The 27,728-nt window shown below is 37.6% G+C and overlaps 2 protein-coding genes across 28 annotated transcripts in view; one reads left to right on the top strand and one right to left on the bottom strand.

The window, feature by feature from the left end:
• The window catches only part of LOC148646745 (NACHT, LRR and PYD domains-containing protein 3-like), a 2,700,574-nt gene that overhangs the window by 530,029 nt on the left and 2,142,817 nt on the right, over positions 1-27,728 (top strand). The gene's annotated exons all lie outside the window — the stretch shown is intronic.
• Positions 11,256-27,728, bottom strand: part of LOC148646773 (NACHT, LRR and PYD domains-containing protein 3-like) — a 305,400-nt gene continuing 288,927 nt past the window's right edge. For 24 of the 27 annotated variants that reach the window (XM_088608570.1, XM_088608567.1, XM_088608568.1 and 21 more), the window contains 2 exons: positions 25,429-25,602; positions 11,256-16,000 (listed from right to left, as the gene is read on the bottom strand). In XM_088608570.1, coding sequence (XP_088464696.1) covers positions 15,994-16,000; positions 25,429-25,602 — 181 coding nt within the window. In that variant the 3' untranslated portion in view covers positions 11,256-15,993. The remainder of the gene's footprint in view (positions 16,001-25,428; positions 25,603-27,728) is intronic. The other 3 variants (XM_088608547.1, XM_088608556.1, XM_088608564.1) reach the window with 1 other exon arrangement.

The raw sequence follows: 27,728 nt of genomic DNA, 5'->3' as shown, positions 1-27,728 counted from the left end.
TGCATCCCCGCTCTAGGAGCTGTTCCTAATCAGAAAACCAAACATTCCTAAATCAGGGCACACATTAAAGGCTGGCTTCTCTGTGACTGGACCACAGAGATGAGAGAGATGGGGGCCTCATTTAGGAAGCACAGCAACACCTAATTTTGTCTTTCTAATAAGCCTTGCCGCTACACCATTAAGGTGTAAGAGGGTCAAGGACAAACAGGAAGCTTCTTTAAATAAGAACATTCACACTCGCCGACATGGGGCTCAAACCCACGACCCTCAGATTAAGAGTTTCATGCTCTATTTTGTCATTATTTACAGATGCAGTCATTCAAAATGCACGGTACAAACCCGTACCGCACACAGTTACCCACAAGTTACTGCATTGTACCACGGTACGTGATTGGCTGGCCAAAATGACCAACAGGGGCACTTGTGGTGCACGGGTCGTGAGTGAAAAGATTTAATAATTTAATCTCTTTACTGTGCATGTTTTAATCTGTTTAGTATTGAATGTTTATATGGAATTTTAAATCTAAGGGGAAATTTTAGTAGCTGAGCATAAAAAGAAGAGGAGCATAACATGTCTGGAGGTAATAAATTATATTAATTTAGGAACATAAACATATTATGTAAACTGTATATGGCAGATATTGGTAGTTTAAAGAAAAAATACACACCAGTATTCCACTTTCTTCCTAAACATTTTCTTAAATGTGGTTATTTTGGAAACATTTTTACATGCTCCTTCTGACTACATAAAGTTTATATACTTTGTGAAAAGTTATAATGTTTTAACCTTTTCTGCGAATATGCTCGTTATCCGAGTAAACAAAAGCATACTTTTAGAATTTGATTAATAGGGAATATAATATGGAATCGCTTATCTAAAGAAATTAATAATTATTAATTCTTATTAATAATATCTTCCGTGTCTCATTAACATTGGAATGTTCTTTTTAAAAGAAGAATCGCCTGGTTAAAAAGAAGCATAAACAACATGTCTCCTCTATAACTCTTCAGTTTACAGAGAAATTCCGCCAGAGCCTCACAACATTGTCCAATAATATTCTTCTTCTGTCTATTTTTTAGTTTAGCAGAATTTGAGCTACAGTATATGAATATAATTATATTGTTATTAATTTCTTTAGATATGCAAATCTTTAAACTACCTATATCTGCCATATACAGTTTACATAATATGTTTATGTTCCTAAATTAATATCATTAATGAGCAATCTCTGGGAAACTAAAGCGGATCCCAGGCGCAAATGACTTCATAACACGAGAACGCATTATGCTATAATTTTTATGCATCAGTTGAAGCCTTCTGACTAAAAACAAAACAGGATTCACTTTCTTCTTCCTACTCTTTCTCACTCGCTGCGATTCGGACACAGAATTGTTAAAAAATGGGAAGAGGTCAGACAGGCAGAGGGAAGGGGGAGGGGTGAAACTGTTACCTGTCCTGGATAAAGCGGTTAGAAAATAGGTGGATTTACACCTGTGAAAAGCGTTCCAATTTTAATGTGATATGGAAGATATTATTCAAAATAAATGACCTTGGACGGTCTGTAAACTAAAAATTTATAGAGGAGACATGTTGTGTATCACCTGTTTTTAAACTTGGAAGAACATTCTAATGTTAATGTGACACTGAAGATATTATTAATAACCTTTTAAATCTGAAGCTGTTAACTCTACTTCACACCTGCATGTCAAGATCACGGTTTCAAAATAAAAAAACATCAAACCTTAGATTGGACGAGAATGTCATGATTGTTTCGCAAGCATGTGAAACATGACAATTTGTTACAGTTACCATCAGGAATAAACGCCAATGTAAACGTCATATTTACAATTTGTTGAAAATAAAAATGTAAAATTCTTTAAAGCTTCCTCAGTCAAGAGGTGACTCAGTTTCAGGTGTGAAGAATACAGGATCAGATGTTTCGCAGACGTAGGATTGTACATAATTCTCACTTTATGAACTCACTCATAATGGGCTATTTATTCCATCATTCTCTCTGATACAGTGCATCAGTGAGGGTGGTACATTATTTCCTACTGCATTCTGGGGAATGTAGTTTTGACACGAAACCTCCATCTTGTCTCCATCTATCACTCTTTCACAATTCATCATGCGTGAATGAGTCAAATTAAAAATAAAACGTTTACCAAGAAAGTGGATTACAGTAATACTACCAGCTATATAAATACATATATTTAGATCCTTAAATTAATACCAATATTCATTTCTTTAGATATGCGATTCCATGTTGTATTCCCTAATAATTAAATTCTAAAAAGTATGACTTTCTTTTAAAGCGATAACGAGCACAAGTATTCATGGAAAATGTTAATCACTAAACTCACTTAACTTTGAATGTTTTGTGATATTTAGAAATACCTGTCACGGACGTCCAAAGGGACTAACCATGGGGAGCAGGAGAGCAGAAAAAGACCCATATGCGTAGCGGCGAGACGGGAAAAAGGCCCGGGCTCATTAGTGCAAAGAGTTCAGGAATGCCGTATAGAAACCTATGCCCTCAGGGAGCGGACGTGGGGCGCCCTGGTGCTAGGCGGGTCTCAGGACATCTGAACGTCAATGCTGAGCCCGGACAGAGTGCAAGACCCGGAAATATATAGCCCAAGGGAAAGAGAGGGACAGGAAGGACAGCAGACCGGAAACTAGGGACAGGACATAGAAGGAGCGCCCTCTGGCTGCAGAGGGCGTGACAATACCAACAAATTCAATATAGTGTCGATAATATTTATTATCAGTAATAATGACAGTAGTAGCAGTACAGTAGCAGTAGCTTCGAACATGTTGTGATATTTAGAAATATAAAAAATGTCAATATAGTGTCCATAATATTTGCTATTTTAGTTTTACAAAGAAATGTTTATTTGTTGAAAGAAACTCATGGAAACATCGGAGTTAGAACCTCTGACCCCAACTATGCAAGGCACTTGCTTAAGCCACTGCCCCACACACACAATCACAGGTGAAGGAGTGAAACTGATGTAGACATTTCCAAAGAATGTGTACTACTGTGATAATTTGAGCTACGGTATATTAATATAATTATATCATTATTAATTTCTTTAAATACACAATTGCATATTATATTCTGTATTAATCAAATTCTAAAAAGTATGCGTTTTTTTACTGCCATAACGAGCGTAAGTATTTGCAGAAAAGGTTAAAACATTATAACTTTTTACAAAGTACATAAACTTAATATAGTCAGAAGGAGCACATAAAAACATTTCCAGAATAACCACAGTATGTAACCAAATAAAAGACTTTGATGCTTTAAATGTTTAGGACGAAAGTGGAATACTGGTGTGTATTTTTTCTTTAAACTTCCTTTAGTTGTAAAATTCCATACAAATATTCAATACTAAGCGGATTAAAACATACACAGTAAAAAGATTAAATGATTAAATCATTTCACTAACAACCAATGCACCACGAGTGCCCCTGTCGGTCATTTTGGCCAGCCAAATCACATACTGGGGTACAATGCAGTGAACTGTGAGTGATTCCGCGCAGTACGGGGTTGTACCATGCATTTTGAATGGCTGGATCTGTATGTCTTACAGAACAGTGGGAAACTAAGTGAGGAAAATTGAGAAAATAGCTTGGCTGTAGATAACAAGTAGAAAACACAAAGGAGTACAGAGTACAGAAGAAGCAACAGGAACAGAAAGACAAGACACATCTGTAGGCTCAGTAAATGGACTGTTGGGCAGCTCAGGGGTCCTTGCAGCCGACTGGGGTGTGTGCACTGTAAATGACATCATCAGGCAATGTACTGTAGAAGTATGCTGGGGCACCAAGCATTAAAGATCTTGAAGTTTAGTGAGAAGCACTTTCTTTGGGTATTTTTTTAATTCCATGTCTATTGAAATTTTACTGGAGTGTGGTATAGTCCAGCATTCTTAATTGAATTGGAATATAGTTGCCAATGTTATGAAGCACTTGTGTTCCTCCAGAATCAGTGTATACAGGAGAAACTGATTAAGATGATAATGTTTTTAGAAACAACACTAAATCTAAATCTTTGCAAGCTTAAAAAGTGATGAAGTTGGCTGGGAATAAAATGCAGATGATTGTGCCATGAAGTTAATAAAGTGGGTGTGGGGTAGCAGCTTGGAAGCTACAGTATGCTACATACAGTACTTTAAGTATACGTTTAATGGCCAGTGACTGTCAGAGATGGTGAGGTCGTTTTTTTTGTTCTTTCTTTTCGCTGCAATAAAAAAGGTTTCCAAGCTTCTCTGGTACAAACAGTATGGCGGATGCCAATCAACAAATATTGAAGGACAATTTATTTTCCGGATACCACTCATTTCCATTTCAGTGGTGACATATGGGATTGCAGTACGGATCTACCTGGACCTGAGACAGTGAAGAAGCTCTAGGATAAATGAGGACATTGCACTGTTACACTAACTCAACTGCATATAGTCACTTTGTTCATTAGCCCCACTTGTTAGCTTTTCCTATAACCTCTGTAATCACCAGAACACCCCCACTTCTCATTTCCTTTCTGAACTCTGGCTGTGAAAGATATAAATAAATCTTAGCTGGGAAAGCATAGAAGGGAAGTTTTGGGACACAGGGATTCAAAGATGAGTGGAGATTCCTCAAAGAGTTGCAAAGGAATTTCATCTCACTCCTACGAACCTGTGTTAGTTGCAGAGAGATGGGAAGGGGGAGCACAGTGAGTGTCTCTGCTGAGAATTGAGGAATACTGCACAATATTCAATTCAACTTTATCGTCATTAAACTTACACAGGTGCATAGTATAATGAAAAGTGTTTCTCATTAGTCACTCAGGTGCAGTATATAAATAGGACAGAAGATGAGACAATAGACAGTTACACAATAGCAATAATAGTAAAATGTAATAACATAACATAAATAACATGTAATCAAGTAATCGAAAACTGTGCAAAATTCCGCAAACAGAGAAAATTTAACATGACAAAAACAGTGCAAGGTAATTCTTGGAACAGTGCAAAAAAATAGTGTGGTTAAAAGTAGTATGGTTAATTAATATTAAATATTATTATGCCTGTTACAATTTTACTGGGCTATCGAGGGGACAGTACAATTTTGGCTTATATGTGTGTGTGGTGGTGTAGGAGTACAGTGGTTGTGGGTACAGGAGGATGTTAGGAGAGATCATAATAAGGTGGAAGGGAGTGGGGGCGTTACCAACTTGACAGCTCTGGGGAAGAAGCTATTTTGGAGTCTAGTTGTGTGCGACTGGAGTGACTGGAACCTTCTGCCAGATGGTAGGGGAATAAACAAGTTATGACTGGGGTGAGTGGGGTCAGACATAATTTTGGTGGCTTTTTTCAGGCTCCTGGTGTTGTATATTTCCTGGATGGATGGTAAGGCACTGCCGATGATGTGTTGGGCAGTTTTGACCACCCGCTGTAGTGCCTTACGGTTGGATCCGGTGCAGTTGCCGTGCCAGACTGTGATGCAGCTGGTCAGTATGCTCTCCACCGTACATCTGTAGAAGTTGGTGAGGATCAGTGGATGTAGGTGTATTTTCTCCAGCCTTCTCAGGAAGTACAGCCGCTGTTGTGCCTTCTTGATGAGACTGGAGGTGTTCAGTGTCCATGTAAGGTCCTTAGAGATGTGAACGCCTAGGAATTTGAAGTTATTCACCATCTCCACCGCAGACCCTTCTATGTAGATGGGGGAGTGAACTTTTCCTTGTCTTCTGAAGTCAACAATCAGCTCTTTGGTTTTGCTGATGTTGAGACATAGGTTGTTGGTTCGGCACCAGTCTGCGAGTTGTTTTATCTCCTCCCTGTAGGCAGTCTCATCGTTGTCAGTGATCAGGCCCACGACTGTGGTATCGTCAGCATACTTGGTGATGGTGTTTGTGCTGAACTTAGCAGTACAGTCGTGGGTGAACAGGGAGTAAAGCAGTGGGCTGAGCACACAGCCTTGAGGGGCACCGGTGTTAAGGGTGAGTGTGTTGCAGGTGAGGTTGCCAATCCTGACAGTCTGGGGTCTGCTGGTGAGGAAGTCTAGGATCCAGCTGCAGAGGGTTGTATCTAAACCTAGAGCCCTGAGTTTGGTAGAAAGTTTTATGGGTATGATGGTGTTAAATGCTGAGCTAAAGTCAATGAACAGCATTCTTGTATAGGTGTTCCTTTTATCCAGGTGGGTTAGTGTGGTGTGTAAAGCTATAGAGATTGCATCCTCTGTGGAGCGGTTTGTGCGATAGGCAAACTGGAGAGGATCCAGTGTTTTTGGAATGCTGGTTTTAATGTGCGGAATAAGTAATTTTTCAAAGCACTTCATTATGATGGGGGTGAGTGCAATATGGCGGTAGTCGTTTAGGCATGTGGGGGCTGATTTTTTCGGTACTGGCACAATGGTGGTTGTCTTGAAGCAGCTAGGTACAGTGGCCTGGGCCAAGGACATGTTGAAGATGTCGGTACAGACATCAGCTATCTGCCAGGCACATGTTCTGAGTACCAGGCCAGGGATACCATCAGGTCCAGCAGCTTTATGTGTGTTCACTCTACTTAGTGATTTCCACACATCTAGCTTCGATAGTGTGGGAGGTGGGGTGGTAGGGGAGTCAGTGGTCCAGGTGGTTGGTTCAGGGTTTTGAGCTTCAAAGCGTGCGTAGAAGGTGTTAAGCTTGTCTGGAAGAGAGGGGTCAGTAGCGCTTACAGGGCTTGTTTTGCTCTTGTAGCTTGTGATTGTATTTATGTCTTGCCACATGCGTCGTGGGTTAGTGTTGGTGTTGTAGTGGTGTTCTATCTGGGATTTGTACTGTTTCTTGGCAGATATTGTGCCAGCTCTTAATTCTTTCCTAGCCCCTCTCAGTTCTTCCTCATTACCAGATTTGAAGGCTGCATCACGGGCTTTGAGCAGGGAGCGGATCTCAGTGTTCATGCAAGGTTTTTGATTCGGGAGTTTGCGTATCTTTTTAACGCTCACCACATCATCAGCACATTTGCTGATTTAGCTAGTGACTGCTGATGCATACATATCAATATCAGTGTGGGATCCATGGGAGGCTGCATCTTTGAACACACTCCAGTCTGTGCACTCAAAACAGTCCTGAAGCATTGATTCTGCCTCTTTGGTCCATGTTTTTACAGTTATAACTGGAGCCTTGGTGCGTTTCATCTGGACTCTCCTAATGCACGTTGAGGGTAGGAATGAGTTTGAAATGTTTCATAAGCATTTTATTTAAAGTGAAAAAAACTAAAACTTTAATGCAAAACAAGAAAACATTGAAATCAAATTAATGAATGAATTGGTGTTTTCAATAGTTTTCCAACTTATTTGCTGTCTGTTTTTTATTTTTAGAATCCAGTGGACAGGTTACTGTGACTCAGACCCCAGCAGAGAAATCTACTGCTCCAGGACAGACAATCACTGTGACCTGTAAGACCAGTCATGCAGTGTATAACAAAAATCACTTAGCCTGGTATCAACAGAAAGCTGGAGAAGCTCCAAAACTCCTGATCTATTAAGCAACTACCCGTCAGACTGGGATCCCAGAAAACTTCAGTGGCAGTGGACCTGGGACTGATCTTACTCTGACCATCACAAGAATCCAGGTTGAAGATACAGGGGATTATTACTGTCAGAGTTTCACCTCCCCAACTATGTGGTCACACAGTGTTACACACCCATACCAAAACCTCCCTCAGCAGGAGTGCATAGTGAAAGCACTGCTGCAGCTGGGACCTATTGCAGGTGCTGAGGGTGAAGACAAAGACACAGGACACAGCCTGTGGCAGTTTTCAGTTCCATACAAATACATTGAGCTTCAGTAATAACATTTTGTGATAAAAAGACACACATTTACTAATTATCATTAGAAATTAATGTGAGTATGAAATTGTGGCATTTGATACTGCTCTCCTGAAATTGATATTGAAAATATTCTAATAATCATCTAAATATAGGTTGCAGGTTCACTAAGATATTTCAGCTCCATTATGAGACAAAGGGAAACAGAATCCTTATCTGATGCTGAAATACAAACTGATCAAAACCAGACCAGTTACTTTACTGTCCTGATAATGAATAATATATTACAGGTTAAAGGTTAGAAGTAAAGCCTTTAGCTGAATCTCTTTTTAAAAGTGAAAATCCACTCCCACTCCTGTCTGCAGCTCAGATCTCTTCTTACTCTTACTGTGTGTTAATGAGCAGTGTAATGGAAGGTAATTTACATCTGATATTCGTAAAGGGGCTTGTCTGTTAGCTGAGAAAATCATTTACCTTAATTGTTATATTACAAAGCAACCACAGACTATATAAATTTGTTTGGTAGATGTCTGCCATTTATTGTGCATTTTACAGAGCTGCCAAGGGCAGAAAGTGAGGTATCACTTTGTACCATAACACATTACCCCCACATTAACATGATGGCGTTGCATGGACTTACACAGCCTGCCAACATAACAACATCATTTTAATGACACAGTTTAATCCTCTAACTAAGCTAGTGACAAAGAGGAGACCTTTTCTGATAAGTCTTGGAAACAATTTCATAATTCTGTGAGTGGTGTGAAAAGCCAAAATCTGCAAATGAATTTATAGAATTAGAAGGAAACAAGTTTGTCATTGATAGAAGGGGGAAGGTGTGAACCAAGTTTCAGGTTGATTTGGGTTTGGCTGCTCCTCCGGAGCCTCCCCATAGGGGTCCTCCTCCCGGACCCGGTAGGGTACCAGGCGGTCTCGGTGCAGGACCACCACTCTCCCCAGTGTTTGCAACCGGACCCGGTAGCAGACCCCGCCCACCACCCTGAGGACCTCAGCAGGCCCCTCCCACGACCCATCGCTCTGGGGATGCAGCGGGGTGGTCCGCGTCTTAGAGATCCCAAGGCGCTGGCACACTCTGGCGAAGACCTGGGACTCGAAGTTACACCCCTGGTCACTGTGTAACTCCTCCGACACCCCTAGCATGGCAAACATCCCCTCCAGTAGCGCATCGGCCACCGTGGGGGCACTCTGGTCTGGAAGGGTTTTTACTTCGTAGATTAATGGTACAATCTTTAGTATTTTTCATTAACGGGATGCTTACTGCTTTTTAGTTTATTTTTTCTTTATGGAGGAATTTTGTGCGCATTTGTAGTGAAAAGACTTACTCTTCTGATTTTTTTTTCTGGAAGGATTTGGGATCACTTACTGTACTATGATTCTGTTTCAGGTGGTGATGAAGAAGGTGTGTCGTATTCATTTACTCCATTTCTAGCACTTGGAAAGTTGAAATCTCAAATAAATATTGATGTAATAGAACACAAGTGTTTAGAACTTTTTTACTGAAGGTATTGTGTGTTTCCTACTCTCCCGGGTGTAATTCCTCTTTCTCTCCATAATTACTGTATATCTTTGTGTTTTCCGAGAAAATGAAAGCTTTTAGAATGTGTTCCCACCGACGTGGGTGACGCATTTCATTCCTCTCTTCTTCTCGCTGTCTTGGCCTGCCCCTGGATTCAAAAGGGTCCCGCTTACTCCCTCACTAGGATTGTCCTTTAGTCTGATCTACACGAATACTTCTGAAATAAGGTGTGCAACTAGGGGCCATGGTTAAACGATCAGATTTTAAAAACCAAGAAACTGTAAAATATGTCAGATTTCAAGTGTTATCCCCAACGTCTTCAATCGACTGTGTTAAAATGCGTGAGGAATGACATGCCCTGATGTATATCGTGTTCTGGAGCCCAAACACTGGGTTTCAATGTCATTGTATCAACCACAGTTATTTAACACTGGTAAAGCGTGATCTGACAGACTCGACAAAAGAGAAGGCGCACCAGACTTTCAATTCCATTTCACATGTGTTAGAGCACTCCACCATTCAATGCGATTTCACACACCCACTGAAGAGCAATCCCATTCTGAAACTCTAACCTGGACACACAACACCCCAGGGTCGCTGAAGGCTCTCACACACCACAAGCCTGAGCTTAAATAAGAACAGTTTCATTGTGCAGTTGGAAATATGTCCCTTAGCATTTTACTGCCATGTTTTGTGGAGTAGTTCTTTGAGCAGTTCATTGAATTCCCATTCACCTTTCTCCACCCTCGTTTCTTGTAGCACAACCTCTAAAACCAGCTCTCAGCGACAACTCAATTGCACTATAAATTGCACCACCTGTAATATATTTGCAGATATTGAGGCATTCAGTTGGAGACTGTCCTTTCTAGGACGTGACTGTAAGAAAACTCCTGTTGATGCCTAACAAAATAACAGAAATATGTCTCGGTCAACTATTCAGGTTGGATTAAAATCCAGGAGACATTGTGCCCTTCAGGAACTGAGTGTAAGCCCCCTGCTTTAAGAGCTCAGGGAGCTGTTGGCCTTTTGAGGAGAAATGGTGTAAATAAAGGTGTCTCGCTAAACAGAATCAGTTTATAGTGTACTAAAATAGATGGAATTATATGCGTTTGAATAAAAACATAACTGACAGAGAATTGGGCATCAGCGGGCCTGTAATTAAAGTTCCAAAACATAGAGCTTGTACAGGGATGATGCCCGTCAAAAATGCACCACACTACGTAAACAGGTTTGTATTTTTTGGCTGAAGATGAAAATGTCTAACATAGATTTGTTTTGGTTCTAGCAAACAATAATAATAGTTGTTAAAATCCAAACACACATAATGAGATCACTCTCTGTCAGTATGTGTAACATTCTGGGTCTGGGCTCCTCTGTATTTGGGCTGAAGAGAGTTCAGCAACATTATTAAATGGACTTACACCATAATCTTACAAGAGACATTGTTTAGGGGAGACTTGACCACCCACTGTCCCCCTGGTATCGTGAAGCTCATTGTCCCTTACCTTACCTGATTCTGGTTTTGGTAAGCTAAGGGACAATAAGATTCACGTTACCAGGGGGACAGTGGGTGCATGTCTAATGGTGCCGTATTGAAAAAATCATAAAAAAAGAAGAGGTTTCACAAGCCAAAGTAAGGCTTGGAAAGGTCAGAGGACCTGCTTAGTGTGCAAAACACTTACTTGCAGCATTGTGGGTGCTGTGGTTTAAATGCTAATGAATACCCCTATCCCAGTGCATTGTGCCACATTAAATAAAAGCATGAGAAAAAGAGATTCAGAACGCAAAGCTGTGTCAGTGTTCTGTGTAAAAAAATCGGTTTGCACATCATGGGAGCTGTTTTTAATCAGTAGTAGCTGTCAGTAGTATTGTGAATATAGTTGAGCCTTACCTGAATGAAAACAGGACATAAAGGAAGGGTTTCAGAAATCAAACAAAGCTTTATTCCCGTGTTTACAGTCTGAGTAATTGGAGACTGCGCTGTTCTGCTTCCTATGGTCATATACGGGTTTTTCGCATGAAGCCGTATTGAACAGTATTTCTCGCGTTGTGAACGTGAGTACACAGCGGTCCCCCGGGTTCCAGTTAGTGCGTAATTACGCATCGATGAAAAACCGGAGGTTTAAAAAAAGATAATTATCTCACTAATAGTTTGATGTAGAGGCTGTGGAAATATCTACAAGTCGTGGTCTTTAAAATGCATTTGGTCTGAAGGCGTTCTGTGCTTCCATTGCGAAGATATGGACAAAAGAATATTCGTGCTTGGTCAAAAAAATGTCATAAAAACGAAAAAGTAAAGGCTGAGAAAGCATTCACAAGGTATTTTATACACAAAGCAAGTGTTTTTGTAACTCTTAGAGGTTTCGTGAAAACGCTACAGGCTTGCCAAAATCATTTTCGAACTTCAAGCTAACTTTACCCCGGTCACAAACGAAGCAGGAAGCAGAAGCAGGAACCGTTGTCAGAAGGAAAGAAGGTGACTATTCATTGTTATTAAAAAATGACTTCGATTCAAACATGTTGGGATATTTAGAAATATAAAAAGTCAATTAATTGTCCATAATATTGCTATTTTATTTTTTCAAAGAAATGTTTGTTAAAAGAAAAGTCATGGCACCAGCTGGATTTGAATAGCTGACCTGTTGCTTACAGGTCCAGCAGTTAGACCACCACACCACTCACATGAGGTGGCATGAAACAGTCCTACACATACAGTATCAATAGACATTGTGCAGCATATACTATTGTGTTGCAGTATATGAATATAATTATATTGTTATTAATTTCTTTAGATACGCGATTCCAAATTATATTCCCTATTAATCAAATTCTAAAAGTATGCTTGTTTACTCCGGTATCGAGCGTATTCGCAGAAAAGCTTAAAACTACCACGTTTTATACACGTTATTTCACATGTTAATTAAAGACTTCGATGCTTAAAATGTATAGGGAGAAATGGAATACTGGTGTGTATTTTTTCTTTAAAGTACTGAGACCAGCCATATACAGTTTACATACTGTACTGTAATACTGTATGTTTATGTTCCAAAATTAATATCGTTTATGGCCTTCACACGCGTAGTTTATGTTCACCTACTAAGATTTCCCTTCAGTGGTAAAATTCCATATGAATATTCATTACTAAAACGGGCACAGTAAAGACATTTAAATCTTTCTATGACCGACCAACGCACCACGAGTGCCCCTGTCGGTCAACCAATCATGTACCGCGGTATGATGCGTTTGGACGTGCGATGACTTAGCCAAATGCCCGCAGTACGTGTTTGTGCCGCGCACTTTGAATGGCTGCATCTGTATACTATATTTGACTGATAGCGGTAGCTTAAATTAAAGAAAATAACAACAGTTTCTTCATCAACATTTTATGCATCAAACTCTTTAATTCGGTCACTTACTGTGGTTATTTTGGAAAGGTTCTGACAATATACTACAGTATATTAAGTATATATATTATATAAAAAGCTATAATGTTTTAACCTGTTCTATGAATACTTGCTGTCGTTATTTCAACATGGACTTTTTAGAGTCTGCTTAATTATAATATGAAATCGCATCACTAAAGACATTAAAACAATATTAAATTAAGGATCTAAATGAAATATATTTATATAGCTGGTAGTATTACCTTATTCCACTTTCTTTGTAAACATCTGCATCGACTCATTGACTTGTAATTACTTTGAAAACATTCTGACCTGTCTGTTTCAGCCTTCTTTCCGAGTGGTGTGTTGGACCAATGGGTTTGGAGAGCTCCTTTCCCCCCAGAGGTCTGTGTTTTATTCTTGCTTATGGTACAAGTTTTTCTTTTAACAAACAAACTCCTTTTAAAAAAATAAAATCCTAAATATTATGTACACTATACTTACTTTTTATTGTTTTATATCACAAAGTATTCAATGTTAAATTATATCAATAGAAACATGAATGAGCAAAGGTGAATACTGTCAACAGTGGGAGAAAAAAAACAGTTAAACTGGTTTAATTCAGTTCAATTCAAAATATTAATTCTTCCAGTGGGGCACTTTAAAACAAGCCTTAACAACAAACATTAAAATAAAACTATAATTATAATGAATACAATCAAAAATAACAAAGTGGTATTAAAAAGACCGCTGAAACTGACTATAATAATGTATCTGATCATTATTAACAATATTAATTTATTATTCATAATTAAGAATAATTTCAAACATCTTGTATTTTTTTCAGGGTCATTTGTTTTCTCACGTTTTCTAACTTTTGCTTTCTTATTAAAATGCCTATTTTTGATGGGTGATTTTTCTTCTTCGTGATCAGCTTAGAATCTTTGTGTATGCTGTAAGTTCTTTTTAATTTTTAAATGTTTTAAACACCTTAATTTTGTAAACATAACATGCGTTTCATATGGGAAAAATCACGTTCTCCTGTCTTCCTGTGGTGTGAAGCAGATCAGCAGGTTGCTCAGAAAATAGCAACCCGCCCACTGAGCTCCATTAGAAAAGAGGCAGAACTGAGAGAGAGAGAGAGAGAGAACTGAGTTAGTTTTTTGAAACATCGTTAAACAAAGCAGGTGCTTATTGTACTTCCTCGTGACATTACACATGGCACAATTATACATTTTAATCGATTTTAATATTTTTTAATACATTTTAGAAAAGTTTCATTTATACAAATACTACAAGCGATTCTCAATTGTATTTCTGAATGTTATGTCACACTTAGTTCACTATTTCATATACATCTAAATACGAAAGGCAGGTGTCAGCATAAACTGTTAGTAATCAATAATTGATATTAACAATTTCACTGTAATAAATTGTTGCCCTTCTTCCACATCTTGAAAAAATATTAAGAAATTATTATCAGAAAATAAGTAAAATACAAAATTTTAAAATAATGAAAAATGAGGGTAAATATAATAGGGTAAAATATAATTAAAATATTTTTCTAACTAAACAATCATTAATAACAATGTTGAAAAATGTTACTGTTTATAAAAATATAACTGTATGACCTTAAGAATAGGGTTGGCACACTGGTTAGCATGGTTTTTGTATCTTTTTTTCAGAAATACAACAGGAGCACCAGATGTCTCAGAGGTTTACAAAATTAAATTATGCAAATCATGGGTTTCCTCAGGTGATCTGATTTCCTCTTGCAGTCCAAACATACTGGCAGGTTAATAGGCTTCTGGATAAATAAAGTGTCTTCCCTGTGTTGGACTGGTGTTATGTCCAGGGTGTATTCCGCCTTGTGCCTGTTGCTTGCTGGGATAGGCTCCAGCTCCCCTGTACTGGATAAAGAGATTAGAAAATGGATGGAACTAAAAATACTGTGTAACTATACACAGTGTAAGAAACCCACTATGAGTTAGCAGCAGTTACTCACTGAGGATACATTTTAAAGTGATGGTGTAGGCAAACAGCTTTTCCACCTCTCTGGCACATCAGTATCCACAGGCTAATCTGTTATTTAAACATATTGCTTCTAAATATGAACATCTTAAGATGCTGGCTCCTTGGAACAACATCATCTACTGTATGTTTGCCTATTGATTCTATTCATCTGCATCTTACATACAGTTCAATGCTAGCAACTACACAAATTCTAAAATATGTTTTTGTTTAACACTTTTTGATTAAATTATGATTAAAATACACATGTTCTTTTGTAACACAGCTATCTGTGATTGTTTTATATATTTAAGCTTTTGCAAGTGTTTGTGCATTCCTTTTCTGCGCTATGTCTGGTTCAGGTGCAACATGGACATACAGAACAACCAGCAGTACCTTTCTACTGGAAAAACATGTTCAACCCACTAGTACCAGCTGAACCCAGAGTGAATCCGGTTTACGCAGTCAGTATACACAGTCAGTCCAAATCCACATCCCTGCAGTGATGCCTTCATATAGACAAACTGTTTATACACACTTATCCACTCTACATATAGAAAGAGACTTATTACTGAAATTGTATGAGGGAGCCAGAGCCTATACCAGCAATCCTTGGGCACAAGACAGGGTACAATCAGGACGGGACTCCAGTCCATCACAGGACACACACTCACACCAGAGTCAATTTTCCCAGAATCCCATTAATCTACAAACATGACTGTGGGAGAAAACTGGAGTACCTGGAGGAAACCCATGTAAAAATGAAGAGAATGTAAAAACCTCACACAGATACAGTACAGTAGCATTCCAGAACTGAATCCAGGGTCCCAGTGCTGTTGGGCAGCAATAATAACCAGTGTGTTACCATGCCATCTTCCTAGGAATTAACTGCACAAAATAAAAACTTGCATGTATGCAATATCCAATTTTATTAAGACAAAATGTGCATAGCAAATCAACAGAACTAATTATATATTTAAGATACAATCTTTTTCAATTCTAGAAAAAAGAAACAAATTTATACTCATCCAATTACACACTGGACCAGATCCAGAGCAAGAGAGAGACCTGTCTCTACCTTTCACATATACTAGAGCACAATGGAAACAGTCCTTCACACAGTCTACTCAGAGAGGTTTGATCAGCAGGTCTGCAGACTGTGGTGTTTGATGAACATCTGGAGGAGTTTGTTCTGTCTCTTAAAGATAAGAAATTCTGCCGCCTTGCTCCGTTAAGGAATCTTCTTCAATGTTAGGCTTAAATCCTCATGTTCTGTAAGAACAAAAAAACACAATGAATGGATCTAAAAATGGAACTCTTGCAGATTGTCATTGTTTTATTATTATTGTTATTAATTTAAGGATTTGTGCATGACAGTGTTTATGGCTAATAATATTAATGCTTAAATCATATTATATTATGTCAGAGTACATGTATTCAGAAGCCACTGTCACAACTCTTCCAACAGACACTAAAACCAAGGACTGGAGAAATGGAAATGTAGTGCCAATCCACGTGATGGATAACAAAACTGAACCAAGCAATTATAGACCAATAAAGTCTGATTTTTATTACACGGAAGGACAAATTATAAAAACTAAACTAGAGGATCACATATATGGAAAAGTCAACAGGGATCTAGAGACATAACCAAGCTTGGTGATATGATACCGTGTATTTACATTTTCAGAAGATTTTTAATAAAGTTCAATATAAAATATTAATTCTCAAATTACAGGCAAAGAGAATGTGTGTTTGTATTGAGAATTATTTAATAAATAGAGAAAGGAAATAAGATAAGAGTCAAACTGCAGTGATGTAATTATTGGAGTACCACAGAGATCTGTACTAGGACCACTGCTCTTCTTAATTTATACCAATGAGCTCTTCATGATACCAAATTAGTTGGATTAGCAAACACTGTGGAATCATCAAACAAAATTAAAAACATTAGATAGAAATTAATTGACAAACACCTGGCAGATTATGTCTGTTTGTTGTTATGTTTGGCAGATACCGTTGTGAAGAGAATGATTGAGCCAGATGGACAACAGACAAGAGAAAGAAAGGGACAAAGTAAAAGATGAGCAAGAGAGTGAGGAGCAGGATTAAACATGTCAGACAAGGAAATGAGAGGGGAAGCTTTTCTTACAAGATCAAGTATCTTATATTTCTCATCACAGTTTTATTGTTGGGCAAGGTGAGACACACTGAGATGAGGAGGACTTTAGAAAGATGTGTCTGAGTGTGTAGCCCTGTGTGGAACTAAATCCCACTTGCTCCCAATCAAAATCATGATCTCACCTGCAATATTGGTCCACACCTCACTCGGATCTAAAAGGGGAACTGCAGTCCTAAAGACTGGGTTTTAAATATCCGATACAAAATAAACTGATAGTATCTCAAAATTTATAATTTCAAATTAAGTACACAATCATGAACTCTGTGAAAAATACTGCATGGTTGCCATGTTGTCGAAGGCAGATGAGAATCAGCTGGTCTCACCAAGGGTGAGAGCAAGATTTCGTGCAAATTGCACCATAAACCCGGCCCTTCCTGCTCACTAGTCGCTGCAAGTGAACAAGAAATGAAATTAAAATAAATATGAATGTGTTTTAGTTGGTTGGCAGGTTTCATTTTTTGCAATACTTAAAAGTATCTAAAACATGTTTGCTTGTATGTGTCAGTTTCAATAAAATATTTAGAATTAACATAGTAGCAAAACTTACTTGGTCTAAAGCATGCCTCATTCTGAATCACAGACAATGATGACAATATGGCACTACACATACTGTACATTGACACTTCGTCTGTTTTGTGAAATAAATTGGAGATTGCTATGATACATGTTATCTTGTACTTGGTAGTTTCCTTATGATTTGAAATGCACTCATCATTGCAGATTCATTATAATCCCAAAATGTAAAATTAGCATCGCAGTTCCCCTTTAATATACAGATCCAGCCATTCATAATGCACGGAGTACACTGCGTCAAAACGCAGTGGGCATGGTGCATCATACCGCATGCAAACTGAAATATGATAATAGTATCCAGAAGCACCTTGTAAAAGTGCCAGGTGGAGCTAAAAAAGCTTAACATCTAATGTACAGCATTTGAGCTAGTGCCAGAAAATGCCCAGTTTTGAATTACGGTCACTGCTGAGGGACAATCTTTTTCCAATTAAGAATTTAAGTTGTATACCCTTTAGATTTGTAATAATTGTAAACTGTGTATTACAGCATGTTAATAATTAAACACTACAAAGTTAGCATATTTTATAAAAGTAAGATTGCTCAGTTGGACAAAAGTACACAACCTTCCACCTGTATCATAAATATTTTAATTATGCATAAATATTTTATGCATCAAAGTCTTTAACTTGGTAACTTAACATGGGTTCTGGTTTTAACGTGCTTGTTCAAACATTATTAAGTTAAATTGTATACTTCATAAAAAGTTATAATGTTTTATCCTTTTCTAAGAATAAGTAGTAAGAACACCACTTGCTGTTATTGTAAAAAAATAAAAGTTGTACTGATTAAATACAACTTGATAGTAATATTAATATGGAGTTGTGAAACTAAGCAGATAAAATATTTTGGAAACATATTTTGGACATTTTGGAAACATTTTGACATTTGTTTTTTTTTTTAAAGCTTGTATTCTTCTTATAGTTGTAACGGAAAACATACTGCACAGTATGTTGAAACTGTACCATGAGAGTGAAGACGTGTTACATCTTCAAATAAGCCAGTGACTGTTGTTTACTATGATGAGACGAGGTTGTGTAACTCTGAGGAAATTATTCTGTACACTGAAGAGTTATAGAGCAGACACGTTGTGTATCGCCTCATACACTTGTAAACATTTTTCAATTTTGATGTGATACGGAAGGTATTATTAATAGTATTAATAATAAATGACCTTGGACAGGCTGTAAGCTCAAAGTATTACCGTGGTCCACTTTCTTTGTAAACGTCTGCATCAGTTTAACTCATTCACCTGTGATTACGTGAAAACATTTTGCCTGTCCTTTTCAGCTACAGCTTAAGTTGTAGCTGACTTCATGTTGGCGTATGTTGGTGAAATAGGTTAGCCATTGCATGCTCGAAGTCAGTGGTTCGAACCCAGTTATCGCCATGAGTTATCTTTTAACAAATAAACATTTCTTTGAAAAACTAAATTAGCAAATTTTACAGACACTATATTGACATTTTTGATATTTCTAAATTTGACAACATGTTCAAAGCAAAGTGATTTATTAATAACAACGAATCATTTCAAACTGTTTGTATTTTAAAATTGTATTTTGTTCAAGGTGATTTGTCACTCACTGTTTTCACAACCTTCAATTTATTGAAGAGTGTTACACCCCACTGTTGGTTATATAAAAAAGACAGTTCTGCTCTGGCGATGGGATATATTTTCAGTGGCATGCTCTGTTGTCATTGTTGCTCTTTACCGGTATTCAAATGTCCTGTTTTTTCTTAACACTCGTTTTTCCGTACTGTAGCTTTAAAACTTGAACACATACATGCCACAGGCATACAGTGTGATGATGTACAGTTTTAAAGCCGCTAGAGTATAGCTTGTGGGAAATACATTTATTTGTCCTGTATCAAAGTTTAACTCGTTCAGAGCGCCCTACATTACACAATCTAAGCATTTCATTTTGTCTATTGCTACAATATCGACAGTTGCTAGAAGGAACATGATAAAATGTTTCCAAAATAACCACAAGTTAATGAGTTGAGGGATTTGATCATAATAGAGAAATTATAACAATGACCCCGTGTTGCTAATCATGCATACCCAACTGAAAGAAGGACACTTAAATCGACACGTGATGGTTTTGTGATTAATGGAAATCTTTAAGTTAAACAAGGGAGGGGGGGATGGTTATTTTTTTGCAATTGCTGTAATCGGAGAACAGCCTATCAACACGATGGGAAAACGATTTTTAAATTTTTTTAAATTAAATAAAAATTAAGATACAATTACTTGTTCCTACCTAACTCAAACATTACGTGACTTTAAAAGCTGTAAAAAATAGTTCAGTTAAAAAAACACTTTTTAATTAAACGTTTAAAATACTTGAATTTCATAAAAGGTGTACTGATTTAATACCTCTTGATAGTAATATTAATATGGAGTCGTGTAACTAAGCAGCTAAAATATCACAAGGGGACATTTTGGGAAACATTTGACGTTCGTTTATTTAAAAATATATCTATTGTTGTCCTTATAGTGGTAATAGGCAATGGACTGTCACGTAGTGCGCTGCACCCAGGCGGTTCAATGCCCGATCAGAGAATTACTTTGTTTCTTACCACTATTATAGCTTGTTGTTGGCTGCGGTGTGAGAGTATCTGGATGAATTATTATAAGTGATGGTTTCGTGATTTAGGATTTCTTCACGTGATTCTATAAGTCTTTAAGGAGGGGGAAAGAGGGCTGTACTGTCACCGCGTTGCAACGAGCTTGTACCATCTGTATGCCTGCTGTTCGTTACAATATGAATAATGAAGGACCATGGACGAGCTGTAAACTGAAGAGTTAGAGAAAACACATTGAGTCTTGTCCTTTCAGCTTGGAATTTAATCTTTACAGCGATACTTTTGGCTATGATTTTTACATAGCCCAATGAGCAAAAACAGATTGGATTAATAACTGGAGTAAGAAATATATTTCACACGTACTTTGAAACCATACGGCTTTGGAACAGCAGGCGGCGAAAACCGGCTTGGGGGGGAGATTTTGATTTTACTACGTGAACTGTCTTCGCTACAATACTAGAATGAGTCCCTGAAGTATACAGTTCAAATTTTGTAGTTATAAAAATTAAACCTTTGTTGAGTTTGCACGAGAGACAACAGGTACCTTTTGAGAAGTCGTGTACAGCTTGCAAAGCAGCAGATATTGACAAACAGCTAATTTTGCTTGAAGAATTTAAAATGTATCTGTACTGTAGCTTTTTTTTAATTGAGCAGAAAGTCACCTTGCTCTTACAAGCGGCTCTGTAAAGCAGAGTTTGTGCTAACACATCACACCCCTTGAATGAGTTTTAATCAACTTTGTCAGTGAAAAAAATGACCGCGGGCACTCCCCCCCCCGGTGCATGTGACATTGCATAAAATTTTTATTTTACTGGGAGTGTGAACATTGAGTGAGCACTGGGGCGTACAGTGAGACTAACACAGTGAGATTACTGAGATGGATAGTTTTAGTAAATATGTTGACAAATACAGTATCGGAATTTTTGCAAGGTCAAATTGTATCCAGCTGTGAATCAGCTACATGACCTTGCCCCCGTGAAATTGTGGGAAAGAGGTTTAGTGGGCAGTGTAGTGACCTTAGAGTGTTTGAATACACTGTACAGTATAACACTATAAAGCAAGTATGTATTTCTTTAATGTTTGTAATTGCTATTCTTACATTTTGTATTCAGTTTGGTTCTGTGTGTTAGGTGGTGGGCAAATGTTTGAGGTGAAAATTCATCCACAAGGAGTGTACCTTTTAAGCAGAGAAGACCGCACCCAACTTTTTCGGCTCTGTATGTCTCTCAAGCCATTTCTCTTTGACACTTTCTTTAGTCATAGAGTTGGGAAGATGCCACCCCCCTCCTTCTGCCCTCTGCCTGCCTCACCTGTTCCCATTTTTAATTTTTTTGTGTCCGAATCGCAGCGGGTGAAAGAGAATAGGGAGAGACAGAAAAAAAGTGAACCCTGTTTTTTTTATATAGTCAGATTTAATGTTTGTTTGAACACAGTCTTAAAAAAAATATGTTTTACAAGATGTGGAAGTGCAATGATTTATCACAGTGTGAATTTTAATACAAATGATTGATTACTAATAGTTTATGCACCTGACGCCTGACTTTATTTAGATGTATATAAAATATTGAACTGTAACAAAACAGTCAGAAATACAATTGGTTTAAATAAAGTTGTTAAATAAAAGCTGTGAAATTTTTCACAAATCCCCTGTAGGTTGCAGGCTCTGTGTCATTGTTCACAAAGTTATTGACATCTGAAACATCGTGTCTCATAAATAGGTATTTTAATAAGCGAAGCTTATGAAAACCGAAGAAGAAAATGACTCTGAAAAAGATATGAGAAGCTTGAAATTATTATTATTAAATTAATACTGTTAATAATGACCAGACACATTATTATAGTTTCAGTGGTATTTTTAATACTGCTTTGTTATTCTTGATTCTAATTACAATATATACAATTTCGTTTTAAGGCTTGAAGGCTTGAACGGTTGACAGTTATCACGTTTGCTAATTCACATTTTTATTTCATTATCAATGTAACTTAACATTGAATATGTTATAATATATATGTCACGCCCGACATCCCTCCCTAGAGGGCGCTCCACTGCTCTCATTATTGTTCGTGTCATTTATCTCTCCAGGTGTACCCTTTTAGTGTTCTTATTTAAAGACCAGCTCCTCCAGTCCTCGGGGCTCATCATTAGGGAAAGATGTCGCGAGGCCCGCCTAGCACCAGGAAACCCTACGTCCGTCTCCTGAGGGCATAGGCCTCATCCCCGACACCTCCCGTTTCCTGAGCCCGGGGTCTGGAGGATCTCGCCCTGTCACCCTTGGACCTCCATGTTTCGTTTGTCTGTGTGCTCCCCCTCCCGGGGATTTTAACTTTGTCGCATTCCAGGATGGATTTCCAGTTTATGGACTTTCGGACCGTGCTTTGACCTGCCCTTGGACACGTTTGGATTTGGATGCCGTTTTGTCTTCCCCGTACACTGTCTCACGGACGGTCACTATTATTTTGTGCACTATTAAACCCCTGTGTGTTCCTTTTTACCACGCCTCCTGTTTTCTCCAGCTCTTACCGCATCGCATAGGGTCTTCTACAAGATCCGACACGGATTCCAGTCCGTGTCCGTTACAATATATACAAAAAAATATATTACAATATAGTGTACATAATACTTCATCATGCATGAATGAATCAAATTAAAAATAAAACGTGTTTCCAAAGAAAGCGGATTACATTAATACTACCAGGTATATGAATACTTATATTAATATCCATAAATTAATATAGTTATTAATTTCTTTAGATAAGCGATTCCATATTATATTCCCTATTTAGCGGATTCTAAAAAGTATGAGGTTTTTTACTGCGATAACGAGCGCAAGTATTCATAGAAAAGGTTAATTTCTTAACTCACTTAACTTTGAACGTGTTGTGATACATAGAGATATCAACAAATTCAATAGTCTCCATAATATTCACTATTTTAGTTTTTCATAGAAATGTTTATTTGTTAAAAGAAAACTCATGGGGAGAGCTGGGTGTGAACCCCTGATCTCCAACATGTAAGTAAAATACCTAATCCATTTCACCAATGCACCACTTGGCACCTTAAGCTATAACTGAACAGGGCAGGCAAAAAGATTCCAAGTAATCGCGGGTGAACGAGTCAAATTGATGCAGATGTTTACAAAGAAAGTGTACTATTTAATTTAAGCTATATGAATATAATTATATTGTTATTCATTTCTTTAGATACGCGATTCCATATTATATTCCCTATTAATCAAATTCTAAAAAGTATGTGTTTTTTTACTGCGATAACAAGCGCAAACATTCAAAGAAAAGGTTCAAACATTATAACTCTTTATCACGTATATAAACTTAATATAGTCAGAAGGAGCAAGTAAAACTTTTACAAAAATAACCATAGTATGTAACCGAATGAAAGACTTTGATGCTTAAAATGTTTAGGGAGAAATGGAATACTGGTGTGTATTTTTGTATTTAAACTACCAAGAACAGCCATATACAGTTTACATAATATGTTTATGTTCCTAAATTAATATAGTTTATGACCTTCAGATGCGTTATGTTCCTCTTCTTTTTATGCTCAGCTACTAAAATTTCCCTTTAGCTGTAAAATTCCATATTAATATTCAATATTAAGCATATTTAAACATGCACAGTAAAGAGATTAAATGAAGCAATCGTTTCACTAACAACAAATGCACCACAAGTGCCACCTGTCAGTCATTTCGGCCAGTCAATCATGTACTGCGGTATAACGCGGTGAACTGTAGATAATTTTGCAGGGTACGGGATTGTACCGTGCATTTGAATGGCTGCCTCAATAAGTGGAATGGCTGAAAATGTTAACAAACAACAAACCTTGGCATTTAAAAGGTGTAAAAGTATTTTGTGTTGTACATCATGAGTGTGTGTATATAAACAATGTACCGCCATTATCAATTCTTATGAGATACTGTGACTGACGTGGAATTTGAGAAGAGCTGTGCTGCCCAAAACCCATGTATGGAACTACTACAGGGGAAGATGTACTGACGCTTAGATGCTTATTAATCATTAATCATTTTGAGGAAAGAGGAAATGACACAAATGAAATATTTTCTGTGATGACTGACAGTGCCCCAGCTATGGTAGAAAAACGGATGTGATATATGATAAATCTTTCTAGTATTTCTACAATGCATAGATGTGAAGTCACTCAAAGCACTGGAATTTAAGCAATGTAATCTTAGTTGTTTAAAATGTTAATGCTGTGTTTAACTTAAAGCTTTAAAAGCTTTGATGAACGGCAGCTCCTCAGTAAAATGATGAAGAAGTATCCATCTAACTTAAAACATTACCTTTTATAGCTAATTTAACTCAAGGTATTATGAAAATAAGATATTGCTACAATGTTAATAAATTAAACACATATAAAATAATTTGTAATGTGAAACAAACTAAAGAAGGGAATAGTCATTTTGAGGGTTTGAGACATACAGAACGGAACTCTGACTTTAAACCATATAAATCAGGAATGGTTTATACTCTCTGTTAATATACAAAGAAGGCAGCATAGCATTTGAACCCCATCAACATCACTGTAAATAAACAATTATCCAGTACAGGGTCACAGTAACCCAGAGCCTATTCCAGGAATCACTGGGCACAAGGCAGGAATGAAACCTGGACAGGATGTCAGTCCATCACAGGGTAAAACACTCACACCAGGGCCAGATTTCCCAGAAGCTTATTAATCTACCAGAATGTCTGTAGACTGTGGTAGGAAACTGGAGCACCACACAAACGTGGAGAGAAAATACTGTACAAACTCCATACAGACAGCACCCCAGATTCAAAAGAGATTCAAAGATTAGAGATAAACAAATTGATAAATATTGCAAACCTTACTCATTTCTATAGCTACTTCCTATTTATTAGAAAAAAGGAGGAATATAAGAGATAAGGGTAAGATTCAAATGGAAAGAAAGGCTGGCACTCCCATAGCAACTGAGGAATCTCAAATCTGCATAAATCCAATAATTCACCTTCCTGGAGAGAATCACTAGAAACTGGTTAAAGCTGCACAGACCTAGTGTTCAAATCTGGAAGAAATCTATGATTGAAATTTCAAGAAGAAAATAACCTATAGAATTAAAAATCATCTACATATACAGTATATATTTAAACAAAATGTGTTTTGAGACTCTAAGTAATCATATGTTTACAAAGAATCCACAGACAAGAACTTGTATAAAATGAAACAAAAAACTGTTTTCTATATGTCACCCTTCTTTTTTGTTTTGTATTTTCTAGGTGTTACTTTTTGATGCATGTGAAAAACAGAATGTTGTGAGTCTTAACATATCTAAATAAAACAATAAAAAAATCACCAGTGTTCACTTACTTCAGAGTTGTTAATTTACAGTTGGGATCCCTCCGAGCTGCAGACAGCAGTTCCACTCCTGAATCTCCCAGGTTATTGCAACTCAGATCCAGCTCTGTCAGACTGGAGGGTTGAGACTGAAGAGCAGAGGCCAGATCTTCACAACATCTCTCTGTTAGTTCACAGCTCTCCATCCTGCAGACAAAAAGACAGGAGAACAGCTCAACATCTGCACAGCTCATCCACATCTTTATTTCCAAGTCTTCACTACAACACCCAGCTCAGCAGTAATATACAACATCATGTCATTATCATCTCAGAGTCTCCATGGATGGGGATGATGAAGATAACTGCTGCATCAAATTTTGGGCTCCAGAAAGAAGAAGAAAGATTAGAAAAAACTGTCAGGAAGGGAGACAGTGGGAAACAGGGAGACACATGGAGCTACAATGGTTGGAATAGGGAAATAGAATGAGAGAGACTTTGACTTTAAACCATAATAGAAATTGCTTCACATTTTATGGCGTTTTGTTAAAGTTATAGCTTTGGTTGTTATTCTTCACATGGTTGAATTCATACAAAATGTAAATTAACAACACTAGAGAAAGAGAACTGGAGATTTTGATTGTTATTTGTAGATGTGTTGAGGAAAACAACATTCTCTTTTGAAGAAATAAACAATTAAAACAAAAACAAGCAAGGTTATAACTATAACAACACATAATCAAAATGTGAAGCAAAAAACAATCTCAATCATAATTTGGCAGAGGAATCGACCGTGTGACTGCATCCACTTTGTATGAGTCATGAAACTGAACTTCAGTACAAAACAGCAGGTCAAGAGAGCAAGTCTGTATGAACCAGAATTCTGCCTCAGACTTTGTCTGCCACAGGGGAAATCTTCAGACTTGGGATCCATCTGTACATTTCACTTGAATACTATAAATACAGCTGGACTCCATTGTCAATAGAGTACTATACATTAGTTCTGTTAAAATTACTTTTATAAAGTGTGTGAGAGAGTCAATTATGTTTGAGAAAACAAATCAACTTTATTATACCAAAAAAACACAGGGAGGCAGAGGTCACTGGTCCCCTCACGGCCAGTGAGCACTCCGACTTCCAGGTCCACCTCCAGCCTCTGACATCCTCACTTGAAGCCACCAGACTAAGTCTCACACACACACAGTCTCCAGAGACTCACTCCCACACTAAGACCTCTCACATTAACAACCCCGAGTCTCTCTTCATCACATCCCACTCGTGCTGAGACTCAACACACTTTCTGTTATAAAAAACAAATACACAACCTCCCTGGCTCCTCACTCTGATGCTACTCTGTGTATACGCTGCACAGGTCTGGCTTGTCAGTGTCACTCCCAGTAGCTCACTGATAATAATAATGGACATTTTCATAATTTTATTTTTTATTTTGAAAGGCTAAGAAAACCTTGTCAGTTCAGTAACATCACCAATTGTACTGATGGAAATACAAATCAAGGCTACTAAGTTTACAGAAAAAGTGAGAGAGGTGTGTGACAGCTGTGGTGTATGAAATGAGGGTTTGTGCTATGCCTACTTATTGCTCATACATTTCAGGCACCTCAAACCTCTCAAAAAGGCCACATATTGGAAGAAATTGTGGATTACAAAGAAAAAAAAGTGGATTGCAAACTCTGATCTTTAAGAAATTTATAACTGAGCTGCCAGAAGATAACATCTCTTTTACTATTTGCTTATAAAACTATGACTGTGTGTCTATAACTGCCCATAAGTATCTGTATAATTTTAGATTTTGAAAAGGTTTTGAGACCCTTGGACCTGGCTTTATAAAACCTTCATGCAGAATGTGCTGTCTTTGTTCCCCCAGTTTCAGTAGAAGACACTGGAGTAGCACTGGAAAAAAAATTGGGTATTTTCATGAGCTACAACTTTAGAAAATTGACTTTTAAAGAATGACAATTAAACCCCATTGTTTTGTACCCAATTACAGTGTGGTGCCTAGTGGAAGACATATAAAAATCAGACTACATGGGGCTCACACTGTCCAGTTTTTCATCAAGACTTGTATTTTATCTGATGGATGCCCGTTTCTTTTTCTTCAATTGTTGAATAAGGGAAATAACATTTGCATCTGCCATTGTTAGGGATAATATACAACATTTTTCATTCTTTGTTACTTCCCTCTGCTGTGTGTTTTTATGGGGTTACCTGGGACATGGAGCTCTGGGTCACCCCTTATGTAAGATAATAGGTGCAGGGGACACAGCTTAGTGAATAGTGTCCTAATGTTACTCTTTGTTACTTAGATCCTGATATAA

This window comes from Lepisosteus platostomus, chromosome 16 (assembly GCF_059453375.1).
Source record: "Lepisosteus platostomus isolate fLepPlt1 chromosome 16, fLepPlt1.hap1, whole genome shotgun sequence".
Classification (NCBI taxonomy): Eukaryota; Metazoa; Chordata; class Actinopteri; order Semionotiformes; family Lepisosteidae; genus Lepisosteus; species Lepisosteus platostomus.
The sequence above is the reverse complement of the archived record's forward strand: the minus strand, read 5'-3'. Positions and strand labels throughout refer to the sequence as shown.